This window comes from Macaca mulatta, chromosome 5 (genome assembly GCF_049350105.2).
Source record: "Macaca mulatta isolate MMU2019108-1 chromosome 5, T2T-MMU8v2.0, whole genome shotgun sequence".
Taxonomy (NCBI): Eukaryota; Metazoa; Chordata; class Mammalia; order Primates; family Cercopithecidae; genus Macaca; species Macaca mulatta.
Window position 1 is genome coordinate 115,324,750 of NC_133410.1, and position 22,438 is coordinate 115,347,187.

At 35.9% G+C, this 22,438-nt stretch overlaps 1 protein-coding gene across 20 annotated transcripts in view; it reads left to right on the plus strand.

The window, feature by feature from the left end:
• The window catches only part of NPNT (nephronectin), a 77,366-nt gene that overhangs the window by 16,820 nt on the left and 38,108 nt on the right, over positions 1-22,438 (plus strand). For 4 of the 20 annotated variants that reach the window (XR_001444893.3, XM_078002057.1, XM_015138920.3 and 1 more), the window contains exons 3-5: positions 1,302-1,352; positions 16,835-16,927; positions 22,178-22,267. Coding sequence is in view for 9 of the 20 variants with exons in the window: in XM_078002057.1 (XP_077858183.1) it covers positions 1,302-1,352; positions 16,835-16,927; positions 22,178-22,267 (234 nt within the window). In the remaining 11 variants the exon portion in view is untranslated. Of the gene's footprint in view, positions 1-768; positions 1,023-1,178; positions 1,353-1,645; positions 1,766-16,834; positions 16,928-22,177; positions 22,268-22,438 lie in introns of those variants that run through there. The other 16 variants (XR_013417250.1, XM_078002060.1, XM_001085018.5 and 13 more) reach the window with 8 other exon arrangements.

Consider the following 22,438-nt stretch of genomic DNA (forward strand, 5'->3'; position numbering starts at 1 on the left):
CTAGTTAGAACATAATGATGTTTGCTATTCTTTATTAAGTTGTTTTACCTTTGCTTACAATAAAGTATTTTTCCTTATAAATTTGATGATTCAAAATTGGCAATTAAATACAATTAAAGAAACGGTATCCTTTTATGTTTTTTCTTTCTCATATATAACCATAGTCATAACATGTGTGATCCAGAATGTAATTTGCTATTTACACTTTGATTTCAGCTGTTTGCTTAGATTGTACCTGATGTATTTTGTTATTCTATGTAAGGAATATGTCAACATCAAGATATGGTGAGTTCTTTTCAAATTAACACTAGAAACCTGACCAATATGAAAAAAAAAAGTCTAGCAAGCAAATGTAATATGTCTTTAAAAATACATAGCAATCATTCTGGATCAATAGTTAAATTATTGCTTCAATTAAGTCAAATTAGACTTAGAATTTTTTTCTTCTTGTATTACCCAAAAGAAGGCCCCACTCACCTAATTTTAAATTATACAAATTATACAAATAAATATATAATTGTAAATTACAGTGGTTATTTAATCCTTTAAAGGCATTAATTAGAAGAGAAAAATAAAATTATCCCTTTTTTACCTCTAAAATCTCTAGGTTGATCAAACACTGACCATTATTAGTACCATTTCAAGTTTCTTCTCTTTACTTTCATCAAACTGGGTTATTTATGTATGTTCAAATGAAATGGCTGTGCTTTCATGGTAATTCTTGTTGCTATTGACAACCAAAGCAGCCATGCAAGAAGAAAATGCTGTGGAAGGGAAGAAAAAAATTTATATTTCCTCCCCAAAGTTGGAGAGAGAAGGGAACATACAGTATGTAAGAAACAGGTAAGTAAAAATGTATCAATTTAAAAACTATTAGCCTTTCTTACTAATTGATCAAAAGTTTAAATTTTTTCAGATGTGTTTTCCAACTCCCATTTAAATAAAAGGATACTGTCTCTAGGAATCAGAAATTAATATTCTGGAAATGAAAAATTGGATTTGAAAGTACAGCATCATAAAAGGTCTGAAATATTTTAATTTAGAATTTGGACTATAGAAGAATAGCATAACTTCAATTATTGGTTAATATTTTTGTTATGAAATGTTTTTTTAATAACAAAATGGTGACTAAAATATTACTATTTTAAACATGTCCTAGATTTTTTTTTTTGTTTCAGAAAAGCACTGAAAGTTGAATATGTGTAAGTCTCCGGGAATGTAACAAGTTGATAAATACCCAAGTCCAGCCTTCTTACAGAGAAAAGATCTGGAATTTCTTTTTTTGGACATTTGTTTTGCAGCTTTCTACGTCTTAAGGCAGAGAATAGCCAGGATAAGGTGCCAGCTCAAAGGTTAGATGAACATATTTCTTGAAATAATTTTGGCTAACCTATGTCTTGAAAGGCATACCTTCTAAATAATTTTACAAAACTATAAACAAAACATTAGTTGTGTTTTTGAGTTGCTTCTCTTTAGGAAAACTATATTTCTTAGAGATGTGTTTATTCCATACATAATTATAGTAAGTTAATTTTAATTCAATTATTACATTAAACTTTTCCCTTTCAGTTGATAATTCCTTTCTTCTGTTTTATGAATCTAATAAATTGACCTCCATTCTAACCTAAAGGACAGTTTATGTTTTTAATACTTAAAGAAGCAAATATAAAAACAAAGTCCACCAAATGAAATTACTAACACCAGCCTATCATTAACCTGAGGGAATTATATTTCATATTCATTAATTCTCCATGGAACAATTCAGGTAAGAAATATTTTTATTGTATGACATATGTAAACAGTTATAATAGCACCTATGGGCATTTATGCTCTTGTTTTAGGTACATAAAGGGTTCCTTGTTTAAGATATTTTTGGCAGTAAATAATGTCACTTATCACCCTATGACACTTTAGTGAAAAACTTTGGTGAAATATGTGGAATTGTAATGTTTAATGGAATTGGTTCTAAGAAGACAATGTTCTTTTTGTTTGTTTGTTTGTTTGAGACAGAGTCTTGCTCTGTTGCCCAAGCTGGAGTGCACTGGCATGATCTTGGCTCACTGCAAACTCTGCCTCTTAGGTTCAAGCGATTCTCCTGCCTCAGGCTCCTGAGTAGCTGGGATTACAGGTGCCCACCACAATTCCTGGCTAATTTTTTATTTTTAGTGGAGATGGGGTTTTGCCATGTTGGCCAGGCTGGTCTTGAACTCCTGACCTCAGGTGATCCGCCTGCCTCGGCCTCCCAAAGTGCTGGGGTTACAGGCATGAACCACTGCACCCAGCCTGACAATGTTCTTTAAACTGATTGAACAAACTATGACATGTCATGAAAAATGTTTTTAAGGCAGAATTTTAATAAGAAAATATTTGGGAACAAAATTGATAGTACTAGAAATAAAAGTTCAGAAATTTCTTTGTTCAGGGAGACTTAAAGCATATGTATCTTAAAGTTACTAGCAATTATAAGATTGACTAGTAGAGCTATGGCTTATGTTAGGGAGGCAATGCCAAGGAAACAGTAGAATGTATGCTTGGTCACCAACATATGACATAAGTCATAGGAACTGTTCCTATGACTTACCACCTGTGAGAAACTAGACATTTTAACTTTTCTGAGCTGCAATGTTGTAATCTTTAAATCTAACTTTGCAAGATTCTTACTGGTTATAAGGAGGGTGCCTTCCACAGTTCTTGACAGATGTTTGCTATTATTAGTGTGTGCTCAATATATACAATACAAGTGGAGAATTCTGAGCCGAGATTTTCTAGGATCCATCTTAGGACAGATAGTATAGCATGTTATCAAATGGTTTTGTTTACCATAATCATGTTTTGGAAATAATCAATTGGAAGTAGAAAAATTATTGAGTTATTCATTTCTAAAATAAAAACTTTCATGGGATAGCTGTCTGTGCTTCTGAACCGTTTTTTCCCATTTCTCTAATAATATCCATCCATAAACCTCCGAGTGGAACAGTTGTGGTTATCTAACAGTGTTTACACTTGGGAAATGAATTGAAGGGAGATGGAATTGAATTGTGGAACGTTAGCATTTAGAGTTCCTATGATTTATCTGGTAATTATTCGAGAGCTTACTAGAGGTAAAGAGCTAAGTTAGGTGCTGGGAAGATACAAAGGTGAATACGACAGGGACCCTTACTTTCAAGCAGTTCAATTTAGTAAGATGATTGGCTCTTACTCCTTCTATGATTCTTAAATAGGAATAAGTTAGGGATACAGATTTGAGGAAGTTCAGGGAAAGAATCATTTTCTGCTGCTGAGGATCAAGGAAGACTTCATGGACTCAGTGGTATTCAGTTGATACCATATATATAGTATCTATATATTATATATAGTATCTATCTATATATATAGTATCAGTATATACTGATAGTGAGTGATGTGAATGCCTAGAGCGTCATTTTACTGGGATGATTTCTGCAGTAGTTGGTCCTGGATCATGCAGGTAATAGCTGGCTCTCTCCATTCTCTCTCTCTCTATATATATATATAAAAATATATTATCTTATGTATATATAATACAGATTATAATATATAATATATATTTATATATTATGTATTACTATATTTATATTTATAATAAATATAATATTTAATATAATATATAAGTATATAATATATTTTAAAATATATAAATATATTATTTATATATTATATATTATTATAATATATTATATAGAGAGAGAGAGTATGGAGAGAGAGAGCCAGCTATTACCTGCATGATCCAGGACCAACTACTGCAGATATCATCCCAGTAAAATGAAGCTCTAGGCATTCATGTCACTCACTATCAGTATTGAAAGCCCACAGAGGAAGTCAATACTGAATAAGAGGCATGTTTTGGGAAAGGCATGTTTTGGTATAGGATTTTGTGAGAACATGTCTTAGGGGGCAGTAGCCCAGACCAGCAGTGATGGAGTGGTGATGGCCCAGCTGAATCTCAAGGGATAAATCAGTCATGTGAAGAGTATCCTGGGCACACAGAAAAATGCATTTAAAACTCAGGAGCCAGAGGGAGGAGCACATTCCGAGAACTGTAAGAATCTCAACCCAGCATATGTGGGATATATGTATGAAGGGCATCTGATGAGAGATGCAGTGGGAGAAGTGGGAAAGGGCTGACTCCTGGAAGGCTTTTGATATCATATTAAACACATTTGCATTAATCACAAAATTGTAGAGGAACACTGTAAAGATTTTAAGCCAATAAATTACATAATATTTCAGAGGATACCTGGTGCTAATGGATCAGATCTAGCACTCAGGTGAATTTAATTTTGCTTGGAGTGTTTTAATATTTTTTTGAAATTCATGTAGTTGTCAGTGTTTCACAGGAGACATGGATATATAAGAGTTGGTTGAAAAATCAGTAGGTCTGCATTGCTGCGAGGAGTCTATCAGCTGGGGCCTCTTCAGTAGCTGGCCCATTTGGAAGAAGCATGTGCTTCATTTCCCTGTGGGGCTCACTTCCTTTAGTGAAAATGCCTGGGACCTGTAGGAAGTCAACCTGGTGAGAAATTAGGCTGCATTTTAAGTAGTGGTGGTGGGAACAAAGAGAAGGAGAGGGATTGAAAGATACTTAAAAAAAAAAAAAAAAGATGGACAGGCACACAGTGTTAGGGCAGCGGTGGGGCACATGGGCTTGGCAGACAGACTTGCTGCCACCACAAATTGTGTTTTTGAGAAACTTAAGTCTGAGCTACAGCTTCTTTTTTGATAAAATATAGATAACAGTTCAGGATTTTTTATGAGGATCAAATGAGGAAACCCAAAGCATTTGACTCAGCAACTGGCTTATATTCACATTCACATTCAGTCACATGGTGGCTGCAGTATCTGTAATGCTGATCGTGAAAGGTGAAGAAGATGTAATCAAGATGACTCCCAAGTCTCTGGGACATCATTTGGTGAGCTAGAGAACACAGGAGAAGGTGCAGATAATGATTTCAATTTTGGATGTGTTCAGTTTGAAGTGCTTGTGAGACTTTGAAGTAGAGAGATTTGATATGTGCATGGATTGCAGGGTGAGATCTGAACAGAACACAGGCTATGATTTTATTTCTTTCCACTATTCTCCTACTCAAACCTTCCTTCCTTTTCCTTCATCAACTTCAGTCAACATTGATTATTGCCACAAGTATCTCCATGGAGGAACAGCTTTAACCCGTAGAAGAAGAATGTGGGATAGGTAAAAATCCACATCTGCTGAAATGTTATCTAATAGTTTTAAGTTCTTGAAAAAAAATCTTTCCAGTTTACCATTTTGGTCTGCAGTTGTAAGCAACTAATAATTCAACATTTGTTTATATCAAGGGCTGAAAAAAAGTCATCCTCTACAAACATATTTTCTTTTTTTCCCTCTTTTGGTTGCCTTTTTTTGGTTTACCTCACCACCACTCCTAACTCTAAGAAAATATTTGACTAAAAGTGAATCATTGTTAATAGTGAATGAGTACTTTTTTTTTTTTTTTTTTTTTTTTGAGACATAGTCTCATTCTGTCACCTAGGCTGGAGTGCAGTGGTGCGATCTCAGCTCACTGCAGCCTCTGCCTGCCGGGTTCAGTGGACTCTCCTGCCTCAGCCACCCAAGTGGCTGGGATTATAGGCATGCACCACCATGCCCATATAATTTTGGGGCTTTTTTTTTCAGTAGAGACAGGGTTTTGCCATATTGCCCAGGCTGGTCTTGAACTCCTGAGCTCAAGCAATCCACCCACCTCGGCCTTCCGAAGTACTGAGATCATAGGCGTGGGCCACTGTACCCAGCCAAGCACATTTATTTTTAAAGTTTGTATTCTGTCCTAATACAATGTATTAAAAATAAGCCCTGCCTCAAGTCCTAGCCTAAATGCCACTTTTCTCCAGTCTGCTTTCCAGATTTTCACAGCAGCAAATCTTCTGTACTTCCTCTACATATAACACCTGCATGAAGCATATCTCACACTGCCCTATATTGTGGTTATTTATGGATCTATATTATTTGTTCTGCTAGACTATTAGTTTCATGAAGGTGGGGACTGTGTCTTATACGTCTTTACACCAATGTAACAGCTTCTGCAATGCCTCGTCCACTTCAGTTCAGTACACTTTTGAAGGTGTAAGAGCTAGTCATTTCTATTTATTAATAAAAGGGATTTAAAAAAAAAGATGGACAAGGTGTAATCTTAATAAACATATTGTGGTTTTCAGGAAACAATTTAATGAGAAAATGAATATATTTGTCTCCGTACCTTATGACCTTATTACATATCATAGATCTTCTCTCTTGCTTAAGGTTCTAAAAAGAAATCAATTGATGTGCTTGAAAACGTGTAAAGGTAATCTGATTGTGCCATCTACTGCTTACAGACCATCGGCTGTTCACAACTGGGGGTAGAATCTTGATTATTTGAGTAGAAGCCTTTTCAGGCTGACATTGCCTTATCTGTTGAGGACTGTTTCTTGCTGTGGGCCCAGTCGCAGTGGACTGCCCTTGCATTTCGAGACTTCTGCTGCTTCATGCCTGTTGGCTTTTCTTATGCTGCTCAGTCTGAGTCAAAGGTCCTTCACCCATTCCTGTGGCGAATTTCTACTTATCCTTTAAAATTCAGCTCACATTTCCTCTTGAAAGTTTTTCCTGGTATCTTTCCTATTCCTGCCTCCCTGCAGAGAAATTCCTTCTTCTTTATTCTTTTAACACCTCGTACACCTGTCATGTCTGTCTTTGTCAGGAGACTGTACACTACCTCAGAGCAGGTGCTGTGCATTTAAAGAGCTCAAAGTCTAGTGAGGGAGCTAGATAAGAAAAACAACTCTGAAAATATGGTGTAAGATCTATATATTTAAAAGTAAACCTGTATATACATATAATTTATGATAGAAGTATGCACAAAGGCTTATGAAAGCACTGAAGAGGGTACAAACTCAGCATGAGGGATGAAAATCTTGGGGGTGATAGTGGTCAAACTAACAGGTGAAGCCCGTCTAGATATTAGTGTAGCAGACAAGGGGGAAAATGGCATTCCATGTGAAAGTGTGGAGGCACTCGAGTGTATTTCTTTTTTTTTTTTTTAAGAACGATGTTTTTATTTGGTCACAAAATAAGGTCACCAGTCTTAGTCGTTTTGACCTGATTATTTACATAAGAGCGGAAAGAGTGTAAATTTCTATACAGGCCTTCTTAAGTTGCCTCCCTGGATGTTTTCATAAGGAGTCTCAGATTGGACTTTTTTATTCCTCTGTTGCTGTCCTGAAGCTAGGAAGACAAGCCCAAGAAATTATCTCCACGAGATTTCACCTACAAATAGTATAAATTTTGGCAAGTTCTTCTCTTTTCAAGGCCCCCAAATATGCCATTTCCTGGACTCTCGTGTATTCTAAGAACTGCAATTAGCTGCTATATTTGTGAATGTGGTTGGAAATGAGGCCAGTGGGATAGGCAAGGGTCACATCATGAAACGTGGTACTGAATGCCATGCTGAGTGTTTGAAATAGTATAATGAGCTAAATGAACATGACGAGGAGCCAGTGAATGAGTATAAGGAGCAGAATGGCATGCCGAAATCACAGGTTAGGGAGGTCCCTCTAACAACAATTCAGGCCTGAATTGAAGTCCACAATGTTTGACACAGAAAGACTGTTGTGCCATCACTTCCATGACCACTCCCTTATTGATGGACATTTAAGTTGTTTTCAAATTTCTGTTTAAGGTTCTACATCAGATAAATTTGGAGTAATTATCATTTTCTTTAGAAAACAAGTAAGCAAACTAAAAACACCGAAGGTCAAACTGACAAATCTGACATCATATTAGTCAAGACCCAGTAACAAAATTGATTTAATTTTAAAAATAATTAATGTATACTTCAACTCATGTATCAGTGACTCTTTTAAACACAGAGACTTTGGTTGCTTAAAGAGGTGATGATAGTTACATTAAAATTTTCTAGCCTTTTGTGATGATTCCCTAGCAAACCTGCTCAAAATTACAGTATCAGATCTTTAAAATATAATTTTCAAATAAAAGAAATACTGTAATGTGTTTCATTATATTCTGTGAATTCTTACATTGTGAAAGATACCTTTTATATATCTTTCAGATATCTATTAAATTTCCTTTTTGAAAGAACTTTTTTAGCACTACGTCTTTTTCAAACCTTTTTGACTTTCCTAAACCTATGTAATTAATCACTGCCTCTTCTGTGTCCTTAACATGCATCTGTTATCGGGACATCTTTGCTTACTTCTGTTTCTCCTTACTGGACTTATGTGCTTGAGGATGAGAACTTGCTCTCCTATTAATTTTTATATCCCCAATTTTTAATATAGTGTCCTAGATACTAGGGCATTTCCTCCTTGTCATACTTATAATCCTTATCATAATTCGCATTTTATTGAGCTCTTACTAATGAGATGGGTACTGTTCTAAGTACTTTATTTGGGTTTTCTCATTTAATCCTCCCAATAAACCTGTGAGTAAGCTCTATGAATCTTGTGAATTTACTGTTTTTTAAATTAAAAATGACAATGAGAGCAGAGAGAAGCTGTGTGATCTGTATAGGTCGCACATTTCCCAAGTGGTAGAGCTGGGATCCCAGCAGTCTAACTCCAGCATCTGTACTTATAAACCTTTCTCTAAATTACATTGAAAAGTCAGCAACTGCTCACAAGTTAAATAACAGTTGTCAGTGTATTCATGTTATTGTACTCCTTTTTATATATTTCTTCCATGTTTTGTATTAAAAAATCTTTAAATCCACAGAAGAGTTGAAGCAATAGGAACAGTAAATACCCGTATATCCTTATTGTTAATGTTTTACACATTTTCTTTCTCTCTCTTCCTTCCCCACCCGACCCTTCTCTCTTTCTCCCTCAGCCATTTTTAAGTAACCTACAGACATGATGACACTTCGTGCCTAAACACTTCAATGTTCATCTCCAGAGAGCAAGGACATTTGCTTACAAACCACAATATCATTTCACACTTGAAACATTTAGTATTGATATAATACTATGTAATAAACAATCCATATTTAGATTTCCCTAATTGTCCCAATAATGGTTTTTATGGATTTTTTCTTTTTGGTCCAGATCCAATTACGAATCAAACACTGCATTTAGTTGACATGCCTCTTTAATTTCTTTAAAACAATTCTACCGCTTTTGTTTGTTTGCTTCTTGACAATGATATTTTTGAAGAGTCCATATCAATTGCTTGGTAGAATCCACCATCATCTAAATTTGACTGTTGTTTCTGCATCATTAGATCAGAACTAAATTTATTTGTAAGAATATTATATAGATGATGGTATGTTATGATATTTCTTTTGCACATTTGTCAGTTTGTCCTACTATTGGTGATATTAAGTTTGATCACTTGATGAAGTGGTATCCATCAGATTTCTCTACTGAAAGACACCTTTTTTTCTTCATAATTAGTAAGTAACCTTGGGGTAATACATTCACACTGTTTTGATATCCTGTTCCCCAACAAACTTTCACTTGGTGAAAGTTTTAACATCTATGGATAATCTTTCCTCAAGTTAATTATTTCAATGATGATTGTAAAGTTCTGTTTTTCAAATTTCGCCATTCCTTCTACGTGTTAGTAGGTATTCTTCTTTGAAGAGGAGCTCAGTCGTCTTCCTTTTTAGAATCACTTCAGAACCATAGATTCTTTTTTTATTCAATTGTTACCAGTAACTACTATTATTCTTCTTGATGCTCAAACAATCCCAAATCTAGTCAGTGGAACTCCTCCAAGCCAGCTTCTATTCTTTTCACATGTCTCTACCATTCTTTGAGTACTTAATTGCTTTTTGCAACAGAAAATGTATTCTAGCCTCCCTCCCCTAGCCCTCATTCCTCATTATTAGGGAATGCAATATTTAGAAGCAAAGATCCAGGTGCTAGCTGTGGGCATTGCTACTGTTACTCTACTAAAAAAAAAAAACAAACCATTTCCAAATACATAGTAACACTTTCTTACATGTTCTTAAAGTCTTATTTGGCATTAATCTAAATTCCACTCTAGCACAATGAAAACAGAAAGAGAAAGTTAAAATTTCTAGTAAACTGAAAACAACAATAGTGCTCAGAGAATTTCTTTAAGTGAAAAGAGAAAGTGCTTAATTATGACAAATAAAACTTAGCTTGAGATGCACATATGCAGATGCTGCCACTTATTTTCGGGGGGACACTTCAGGAATTTAAATAGTGAAAGATCAAATAGATACTGGATAAATGTGTCCGAATTGGATGTTCCCAGACACAAAAATAAAATGAGTTATTGACAGCTCTTGGGAGACAACATTATAAAGACTGGACACTTCATTTAACTTTATGTTCTAAATTATCATTGAGTAATTGACATTGGTATTTGACTATGGTTTGTGGTTAAGTTCTTAATTGCAATGATGTTAAATAAAATGTGAAGCCCAGAGCAAACAGCAACAAAAATTATAGCAATACTTCAACAGAGATAACAATAATATGCTGCCTCGATGGTTCAGAATCCAGCATCTACATAAAACAAGCAACAGGGTAATGAAATTATTTTCTTTTCAAATATTCTGGCAGAGTTACTTTAGTTTTCTTAAGTTATAGATTGTGGTCTTAACTGCAACTTTTCCCTCCTTTTAAGACATATTTAAGTTATGTAAATGTTACTTACTTTTATGTTTTTAATCATTATTAACATTCTCTACCCCTCTCATCCTTTCCTGCTTAGTATTTTGTTATAATCAAATGCACTGAAAATGCTGGACTTTTTGGTCTTTTTCTGACCACCAGAAGACGTAGTGGATTGAGCATGGAACTGGGATAAGACATTTTTTCCTGAAATTGGTCAAGTCACTTAATCTTTTGCATTTTTACTTCTTTACTTGTAAAATGAAGATAGTGTTCCTCTCTCCTGCCTTATATGGATATCATGAGGATAAATTCAGTCAGTCATATAAAATGGTTTAGAGTTCTGTATTCATGAGGGCATTTACTATGTCTTATAGTGATAACAATCAGAGGCATTGTTATTCAGCTTTTACTGCAGCAGGAATTTAGATTTGACCATCAGATAATTGACACTATAGTACAGGGTATTAGGAAAGCTGGAAAGATGTTTTCCCCTGGGGATCTTGGACAGTAGGATTCTTTCATCTAAGTTTTGTTCTATATATGTTATGCGATGGCTCAGGGCACTTTTCAATGGACCACTGTAAAATTTCCCTCCATTCCACCCAGGTCCTATTAATATAGTAGTGAGTTGTTTCATATTGCTTTCAGCAACTTCACTCTTCCAAGGCCAATTACCATTTGAAAGTCATTCCTTATCATATTTTCTTGTTCTCCTCAAATGAATTTGTCCATATCTGAATTCTGTGAAGCTTGTTGGGTGTAATAACAGCTTTGTGAAGTCTTCCAGTTTCCAGTTTCATATCTATTTATTCTTCTGCCCTGCCCTTGCATGTTTCTCTGCCCCCTTTTATTCTGTGAACATAACCTGGAGGACAAGGTTTTTCGTTCTGCTTTTAGTGGTGCCATGTCTGCATAATAACATGATGTAGATTGAAAAAATTACAAATGATTCTTGGAATTCTAAAGATAATCTTATTTATATTGAGAAAATCCTTCTCAAGCTACTAACTACCACTGAGATTGGATTGGCGTTTCCCTTGTTACTTTTCAGAGCCCCCATCTCCTTGGGCATCTCAACATATCCTTAGTTTTCAAATGTTGGCACTTTACTCCCGGCACGATTACCTTACATAAGAAACATTATAGGATTGTTGTGGGAGTTTAATTTTCTCATAACTTATTTGATAATTCACTGCTTATGTTCGAGTTAGAAACTATTGTCCAACTCTCAGAGACCCAGTTACATCAGTTAGGATGGATTTTTTTTATTTTTATTTTTTATTTTTGAGACCAAGTCTCACTCTGTTGCCCAAGCTGGAATGCAGTGGCACAGTCTCGGCTCACTACAACCTCTACCTCCCAGGTTCAAATTATTCTCCTGCCTCAGCCTCCCGAGTAGCTGGGATTACAGGCGCCCACCACCACACCCGGCTAGTTTTTTGGTAGAGATAGGGTTTCACCATGTTGGCTAGGCTGGTCACGAACTCCTAGGATGGATTTTTAAGACTAAAATTTTAGATTGCGATCAAACAGAAGAGGCTTGGACATGTGACGTTAAATAGTTATGTTTGTTTTGCCAGTTGAAACTTGTTTCTTTTTCTAGTTAAAACAATGACTTAGAGGTTATTTTCAGGGCACTTTGGAGATTATGCTACAGGAATGTTAAGAGAGCAAATTTGAGTGTGATTGCCCATTTGGACTTAATTCTGGCAACTGATTTTGGGGGAAAATGTCTGTCATTCGTTGATTATCTGTTATTTTTACCTGGACTTTATTTAAGCCTTATTAAGTTGCTAAACCCTATTTGGATGCTAGTGATAGCAGACCATCAAATATGGCCCAAACTTCTTGTTCCTGATCCACACGAAGGTCAGAGAAGTAATGCTGCCTTTTCTGATAGCCAGTAGCACCAGCAGGCACATTGTTTACTCCAAGCAAGAATATACTCTATTTTTAATACTTTTGAAGACCACTGAAAATGGATCATTTATCCTTTTTTATTTTTTTGAGAAGGAAAGGATGACCGGCTATTCACAGAGTAATGCAGTTTGCTGAAAAGATTGGTTTTTGCTGACCCCTGACAGCTCACATTACAGTGGAGTGTGTTATTGGAAGGTGGGCCAGTTTATACAGAGGTTGGGAATTACTTTTCTCTAGTTTTGAAATGGTTATGCACTTTCTAATCTAGATGTAGAAATTTACTTACTATTTACTTAGATGTAGAAATAAAGTTTCTTTTTTTACATTCCCCTGAGTATATACAATACATTTGACAAGTTTTATTTCTGTACTAGAATCTACTCATAACACTTCTATCCTAAATTTGTATCAAAAGGAAGCCTTTGCTGGCTTGATAATAAACACAGACGAAGTCCAGATTCCACAGCCTAGTGATCAAGGAAAGTCAGGAATTGTATTTAGCTACGAGTAATGTGACACAAAGAACAGTGCCCTAAATTGCTAGGATGGTGATTTAGGGTTAATATTATGACTTCTTGCTCTACCCTCTTTCCATTCTCAAGATCGTCTCATGGTCATAAAGAGGCCACTGTGGTTCAGTCATGACATGCACATTCTAGGCGAGAGCACAGAACAAGCCATGTTTTTCAGCCCTCCTTTTACACAGCATTCCAAAGCCCCACCCCATCACTTCTGCTTTCATCCCATTTAGCCAGAATTTAGTCATGTGGCTGTCCATATCTGCCAAGGAGAATAGAGAATATAGTTTTCCATTACTAACACATCCCCCACTCAAAAAAAAAAAAAGACATTCTATATTAAAGCAGAAGGGAAAGAGATATTGGTAAGAATGCAGCTGGCCTTTTATGATCTGTCTCGGCCTTTCTTTTGATCTCATCTGCTGTTTTAAGCACTTTACAGTGTAGCCCCACGAGAACACTTTGCACTCACTAAGAAGCAGTCCCCTTTACTGCCCCTCCCCACTTTGCTTATATTCTGAAAGTCTTTTGTCTCCTATTCCACTGCTCTTACCTCTAACGCACTGCCTCTAACACACCGACCTGCTGTTGTAGTTATTACACACCCTCCTTGGTTCTTTCACCTCTCTGTCAAAGCCCTTGTTGTGGTTTCACTGAGATATTTTAGCTCTACAGCTAATTTTTCATACCCTCTGTGACTCTCTAATCCCCCACCACACTTGCCTACTATAATACATTATATATAACAAATGATTGATATATATTTATTGAATTCCATTCCAGACCTAATGCCAGCAAGATAACTTTGTGCTATAAAGGAGAAAATCTTTTTGTGCAACAGTTTCCAAAGGGTTTTCTTTTTCTAAGAATAAAGAAATTGACTATATCAACTTTAGAAGTATCCTACTGCATTTAATAGCCATTGGCTAATCTAAGGGTTCTTGGTTACTTCACTGAATAGCCTATCAGATGGAACTGCAAACAACAGTTTGTTTTGAAATAGGACTCCCTAAACATGGAAGAAACATTAACAGTCTTGGCCTGTTGGAATGTGTGCATTTGATGTGCCCAAGATTAGGGCACTCTGCTTGAGAACAAATAACAAAAAGGGGAGAGGAAACAATAAAAACTTTGTTCCTATAAAGCACCTGGAAGTACTATAAATTGATGGTTATCAAGCTGGTCGGGGGTCCAAAGGCTACAGCCTGGGGGCCTCAAGTTTAATTGTTTTATAAAGTGTACTAAATAAATTTTTTTGTATTTTTAAGTGGTATTTTTAAAACTACTTTTTCATGCTTTGAGAGAGTTTTCCAAATTCCAATTATTTTAAGGGGTTATTTCCTGGACTTGCACTTAATGATTTTGAGACATTTACATTTTTTTCAATATGGCATTCTGTGTGCCTCAGTGATACATGGTTATTCAGGTTGCATGAATATACATATATGTGTAGATTTATGGAACATCATCTTTTTAGATTAAAAATAATTTTTTAAGCTGATATTTCTTGGTGATAGAGCCTAGAAATTACATAGAGTGGCTTACTTCTGGGACTTATTTTAAACTGCACATAAACCATCCGCCAAGTGTACAGTTGGCTAAAGAGTAATATTAGAAAGGCCCTCCTGGACAGTTTATTTCATTTCACAGATATGAACACAATTGTTTCCCTTTGAATTTAATGCCATGTTTAAAATCAGATTTTAAGAATTTTCCAAGGGCATTTCCCTATCGTTTACACTCTCCTCGTCTTTTCTTTCTGCAGTCTTTTATATTAAATACCTCCTACACAGCACTGTCTAAGGATTTGTGGTGGTACAGGGTCCAGTTGGGATGACAAACAGGCAAGGAAGACCTGAAACTAAAATTAGCAAAGAAGCCTTGTGGAATGGAAGGTGAGGGAAGGGTTAGTGAGAGTTGGGCAAGGAAATGTAGAAAACAAAAATAACATGCACGTCAGTTTCGCAGCAGTATAGAGTCTTAAAGGAAACAATGTTTGATAATTATCAGAGAGGAAACTGGGAGCATATCCCAGAATGGAGAACAGCATGGGTTAAAATGGGTAGGAACAGGTGTCAGGGGCTTCAAAATTCGGGGTCATTGTTGAGTCCATTGCCCTTGGTCTTCAAGGACTATCTGCTCTTCACTCAATGATTATTGAAGCTCATTTCTTCCTGTCACCAACACAAATCATACCTTCTTCATGTCAGACCTAAACTATTTCACTGGCCTTGCAACTGTCCTCTCTGCCTCTAAACTCTCTCCAGTCCATCCTACATATCATCACCAATGCTTTGATAAGATTCCCAGAGCTTTGATTTTTATCAGGCAGTTCTGATGATGATAAATGTATGGAAACTTCCCATTTCCTAGAGATAAAGTGCATGTTTCTCATTCTGAAATGTAGGGAACATAATCACCTGATACCATTCACCTGCTTGTTTCTCACTCTTCCTCCACCATTTACCCATGTCTTTAGCTTAATGAGCCCCCTGTGTGCCTCCTAACTAAACAGCGGCTTACTTGGCTGTGAAATATTCTTCTTCTTGGGTAGTCTGCTCCCTTCTCTGTCTACTCAAGCCTCCTCTATGAGGCTTTCTGCACGAATGTATATGGATTTGCTTGTGAGATGATTCCTTCACAGACTTCATATTGCTGATGAATAAATATTGTTTTGAATAAGAAACGTGGTTTCGTCTTTTTATCTAGATTGTAGACTCCTTGAGACCAGTCCCATGCTATACAATTATTTTTCATCTATTATAGTGTCTGGCATAGGGACATGCACATATTTGGTACGGAACAGGGTTTCCAGGTCTGGCACGATGACATTTTGGGCTGGATAATTTGTTCAGGTTGTCTGAACATTTTAGGATGTTTAGCAGCATCCTTGGCGCCTATCCACTAGATACCAGTAGTATCCTCTCCCTAGTGTGAGAACCAAAAATGTCTCCAGACATTTCCAAATTTCCACAGGGGTAAAAAGTACCCCCCAGCTGAGAATTATTGATAGAGAATAAGCAGAACAAATTCCAATTAAGCAGTGAAAATATTTGAGTGATGGTTTACAGTATTTTGAAGTCTTGAGAAAGTGGAACTCAGTTGATGGAAAAGAGTAAATGTCAAACTGAGAACATCCTATTTGCTATGTTAGGGCATAGAAAGGCCATTATAGATTGAAAAGCAGTTGTAATGAATGTTAGGATTAAGAAAGATCAAGATACAGAAATATCCTTGAATTGAAGTCCCAAAACAATGTTGTTTTAGTTTTTGTTTCATTTTGAATCATTTCATACTTAGGAATACTATTTCTAGTAAAATAAATATTTTATGTTTAGTTAGAAATTTATCTGTATTTCATACATACTTAGTACTTGTGGACTAAGAACTGCTATTTGAAGTATATTTGAGAGATTGAGTTTGAAATTGTGGGTGCAGGACATTGTAAAGTTGTAACTATGAACAAATATCAGTTATGCTTATGCATAGTTTTACCTAGTTTTTCTTTTATTTGACTATTTGAGTATTGTCCTTGAATTTAAAATTCAGCCTCAACTGATACACACATCCACACATATACACACATAACACGTGTGTGTGTGTAGCTTACAGAATGTTTATAGGAAACTGATTTTGTATATTTTGGCTACTTTGTTGTAAATTCTCTTTTTTTTCTTTTATTATTAAACTAATACACGACATTAGTGCTATATGATTGGTGTTTCGCTGACCTAGAAATAACGCATGCCATCTTCTTTTCACAGCTGTGTGCCAACCACGATGCAAACATGGTGACTGTATTGGGCCAAACAAGTGCAAGTGTCATCCTGGATATGCTGGAAAAACCTGCAATCAAGGTAGGAAAATAGTCTGACATAAATACACAATCAAAGACACCTCTATTACTCCCAAATTAAAAATATTCTTATCTCAAACTACTTTCCCTAGCTATTTTTCCACAAATATGTGAGCTGCCATTTTGCTGATAAATAAAAATGTGTTAATGATAAATGTTGTAAAATTTTTTTTTATCAAAGGACAATTAAACAAATTGTATCCTCTTATTCTCTGATACTAGTTCAAATGTATTTTGAAGAAAAGAATCACTGCATCAGTAATTTAGAAGCCTTCTGGTACTCCTTGTTCTTCCACTAACTAGTTGGAAATCCTTGGCCAAATAATTGACCACCTCAGACCCCAGGTACTGCTTCCCTTTAATGCCAAAGTCAGGTAGGGGGTTTGATTTGAAATTTGGAGTTTCCTCCTAACTCTGAGCCCTTTGATTCTGTGATTAAATCTCCCTTCAACTACTGACCACTTTGGAATGTTTCCATGATAAATAAAAATGATTAATTTAGCAAGCACTTTTTTTAAAACTCAGCATCAGTTGTTTATAAAAGCAAATATTTATTCAACACTCATAGTGCTACAGGTATTTTATATATATTATCCATTTTTATCATTAAAACAACATTAGGAAGTAGAGCATTATTTATTATAATTAAGGTATAATCTATTAATTGTTAATCCATTTTTTATTTGGAGAGACTGAAGGATAGAAATATTAAGTGGCTTGCTCAGGTTCACAGAGTTAGTAAAGAGCTAGCATGTCAACTTAGAGCTATGGCCTATATAATCCATATTTTTTCTACTATCTTAGTTTTGGATGAAAAAATATATTTGGAAATGTGATCCTCGAACTCATGCTAACAAGTCAGACAAGGCTTGTCTTGTTAATTAAATTCAGTAAAAAATTTCCATTATTGGCCGGGCGTGGTGGCTCACGCCTGTAATCCCTGAACTTTGGGAGGCCAAGGCAGGCAGATCACCTGAGGTTGTGAGTTCAAGACCAGCCTGACCAACATGGAGAAACCCTGTCTCTACTAAAAATACAAAATTAGCTGTGTGTGGTGGCACACGCTTATAATCTCAGCTGCTCAAGAAGCTGAGGCAGGAGAATCACATGAACCCGGGGGGCGGTGGTTGCGGTGAACTGAGATTGTGCCATTGCACTCCAGCCTGGGCAACAAGAGCGAAACTCTGTCTCAAAAAAAAAAAAAAAAAAGAATGGAAAGAAAAATTTCATTATTAGGAATTAAACTAGAAATAAAGATTAGGGTTAGATTTCACTAAACAGATAAGAGTCAAAAATAAAAAAGATGAGTCAATTTTTACTTATTTCTTAAATTATACACCCTATCATCTTAAATGTCAGGTGAAATAATGATATGGTGTCTAACTATCCCTTACATACTTACTTGACCTCATCTGATACAGAAATGATATTGCTGAAATACTACTGTTCTTCAGTGTCGGATACTTATTTCAAGATATTCCTTGAGGTATGTCATGTAAACTAGTGATTTACAGACACAGTTTTTTTTCACTATTTACTTTTATTTTTTAAATTTTACTTTAAGTTCTGGGATACATGTGGAGAACATGCAGCTTTGTTACAAAGGAATACATGTGCCATGGTGATTTGCTGCACCTATCAACCTGTCATCTAGGTTTTGAGCCCTGTATGCATTTATTTGTCCTAATGCTGTCCCTCCCTTTGCCCCCTGCCCTGACAGACAGTTGTGAAGTTCCCCTCCCTGTGTCCATGTGTTCTCATTGTTCAACTCTCACTTATGAGTGAGAACATGTTGTGTTTGGTTTTCTGTTCCTGTGTTAAGACACAGTTTTTGCAATCATCCAGAACGTTGATTTTTGAAAACATACTCAAAATGGTGGTTCATGAACCATCAGATGGAATTATTCATGAACCATCAGATGAAATCCACACTAGCAGAAATGATATGTCCCAATGGTAGAAGTTGCTATTCTAACGTGTGTTCTTGTATTATCTGCTATTTGATTTAGAACTGATTTTCCCAAGGCTTGTTTTCTCTCTTATAATACTCTTTTTAACTTGAAATTTACCAAACATACCTGCATAATTTTTTTAAATAAGTGGTGCTCTTATTATCTCAGTTTGCTCTTTTGAAAAATCCACTTGATTTTTCTTCCCCAGCGTAAATTTACAGGTAGCAGTGTGTTAGGTTCTGGTTATTGAATGCCAATGTTCATCTTAGAATCTCAGTATACTTCTTTTTTTTAAAGTGGTGAACATAAGCCCTCAGATGTTTCATTAATGTCAGCACTGTAAAACGTTGTTGTCCAAACGTGAGGATATAAAATATAAAGAAGACGATTAAAAGAAGTCACTTGAGATTGCAGAGAAATTCATGTAAATTTCTTTGCAGGAGGTGCATCAACTTTAACATGCTTCAAAGACATGCTAAAACTATTATTGAAACAAGGGTTCATTACTGGATAGCTCTTATTTTCAGAAAACCAGTTTAACATGTACTTTTTTTTCTGTAACACATACCTATTTCTCTAAAGAAAAAATCAAATATATCAAGTTAAAATCTTGTTCTCCAAAACCATATTCCTTAAAGAGAAGAGGATTTGATTAGTAGCAAAATGGGATTTTACACCTGCAAAAATAGTGCTGGCACTGAAAATGTAATTTCAAGTCCAGTTTTGAAAATAAAACTATAGCTTAAAATAAACTTAGGTGTTGTAATCATCTCTTATTTTGCCCTCCTCACAAAAAAAGCAGTGTGACAGGTTCCTGATGGCTAGGTTTATGCTCCTTGAGAGTAGAAACCCTTTTTGTTGTCTCTCTGATTTCTAGGTTCCTGAAAACTATTATTAAAGTGACTTGCACATGGTAAATGCACACTAAATATGTTAAATGAATGACAGTTTCATCTAATGGTTCTTAGTCCTGAACACCGTGGAAACTTGAAAGAGTTCCACAGGTTCTTGGTACAGCACCTTAGAGAGTCTCTGCATCCATAGACTGAGGGCCCTGTCAGGATAAGGGAAGCTGCCATGTGTGGCCTGGTTGAGTGTGAGAGCTGCCTAGAGACTCCCATAAAAGTTGTTAGAGAAAATGGTTGATAGTGCCTACATAGCAGATTAACTTAGACTGTTTTCATTCAGGCCCACACATTTTAATAAAGTAGAAAATATGCTTCACAGATAAGGGAAATCAAAGAGGCTCCGTTTTTCTCGAGGAGAGAAATGTCAAAAAGAAGTAAATTTGAAATAACTTTACAGAACTGGAAATTAGCTTTTGATTAAAAGCAGCTTTAGGTATATGACAAGTTTTCACTGAGAATTTTGTAGCGAGTTATGTGCTTTAAGAAATAACCCCCTGGAAACTTGCATCATGGCATAAACAGCTTGAATAAACAAGTGCTTAACCAGTGCCTTTAGAGCTGCCTGGGAAACAGCCAGAATACCAGGGAAAGCTGCACTTTGGAACTGGTTTAATTTAGCAGCCTTGCCACTGGCTTAATGTGATCTGCTTTTGGTGGCTTGCTCTTCCCCACTAAGTCATTTTCTGGATTTGTTACACCTAGAACTGTTATGAAATTACAGGCTTGGACTGATCATTAACATATTCTATAAGGCACATGTTACCTTTCAAAGCAGATGAAGTTCTAACCCGAATTCTGGCAAGATTCTCTTCGATCATTTGCTTCCTTTACTTTCACTTTTATTTATGCATATTTCCCTCCTCCTTGAGTTTCTGTACCGATACAAACCTCTTTTTCCCCCAGCCAGAAAAAAAAAAATATTATTATAGGAAATAATCTTTTTATAACTTTTCCATTGGGGAGTGATTTTTAGTATGTAAATATATCATTGCATATTCTCAGAAATGAAAGACATTCTTAGGAATTTACAGTGTACTTTGTAATAATTTCAGAAGAAAATATTTACAAATGTCAATTCCTAATGTTTTAGTATGGTTTATATTTCATATGTTGAATTCTTTATCATAAGGAAAGAATTGGAGTCTTGTAGGTCAGAACCAGATACTTATTTTGTGGACTAGTTACATCTGAAAGTTGATTGCTTTGCTAAGCACAAAAATCTAAGAGCTTTAACCCTAATATTAAGGTGGATACCTACAGCCTTAGTTTTTGAAAGATGTATGGTTCCTGCCGGGCACGGTGGCTCACGCCTGTAATGCCAGCACTTTGGGAGGCCGAGGCAGGCGGATCACGAGGTCAGGACGAGACCATCCTGGCTAACACAGTGAAGCCCCGTCTCTACTAAAAATACAAAAAAAAAAAAAAAAAAAAAAAAGCCGGGCGTGGTGGCGGGCGCCTGTAGTTCCAGCTACTCCGGAGGCTGAGTCAGGAGAATAGCGTGAACCTGGGAGGCGGAGCTTGCAGTGAGCCGAGATCGTGCCACTGCACTCCACTGCACTCCAGCCTGGGCGACAGAGTGAGACTCCGTCTCAAAAAAAAAAAAAAAAAAAAAAAAAGATGTATGGTTTCAGCTCCCAAAACCAATGTTCATTTGATCTGGCCATTTAACTGGCTGTAAATAACGTAATGGTGTTGAAACAGAACGTGATTGTCAAGTCTCAACTCTCTACTTTGAGTCTCAACCATCTTATATTTTGGTAAATGAATAATGGCAACAGTTAACCTTTTTTTTTTTTTTTTGCATAAAGCTTCTTATGTATGTTCTAGAAACATACTTTCTTACGTTTAAATGATAATATTGACGATCTATTATGCTGTTATGTAAATAAAATCTTTATGCAATTCATACATTTGTTCATAATTTTGTAGTATTTTAAACTACTATTGTACAACTTGATAATGTAGGGAAACAAATCTTAAGTTGGTCGTTTAAGACTTCCTTAAATAGAGCAGGTGGATTATAAGCAATATTTTTATAATTTGTTTTTTGTTTTCTTCCTTCTGTTTATGACTAAATAATACTTTTAAAAATGATGATCTCTTGTTTGGAGTTTTTAAAAAAATTGTATGACAATGGACTGCTCATTTATAATGTGTGTGTTGTCCTTGGAAAACAAGATGACAGTGATACATTTTTAAGAAAATTAAAATAAAGGAGAAGAGAAACCAGAAGAACCATAAAATAAACTATTGTTTATAAAGTATCTAATGCATTATTTTTAAAATCTGCCAACTGTATGTAATTGTTTAATATATACTTGTAAAGATTTTTAGGGCTAAAATTGACATCAGTTCAAAGTTGACTCTTATTACCTTCTTCCTGGTATGAAGACGAGCACATCCCAACTCCTCTTGACCAAGGCAGTGAACAGCCTCTTTTCCAACCCCTGGATCACCAAGCCACAAGTTTGCCTTCAAGGGGTGAGCGTGTATTGTCCCAGGTGGTCTGCTTTTCCCACCTGCATGGCTTCCTGCAGTTATGTCACTTCTTGCAAATGTTCTGAAGACTAGCGCAGGAGTGTCCAGCCTTCAGCCCTGAGCATGTACAGCAAGCAGCAGGAATTGCCACCTGGTGCTGATTCTCTGTGCTCT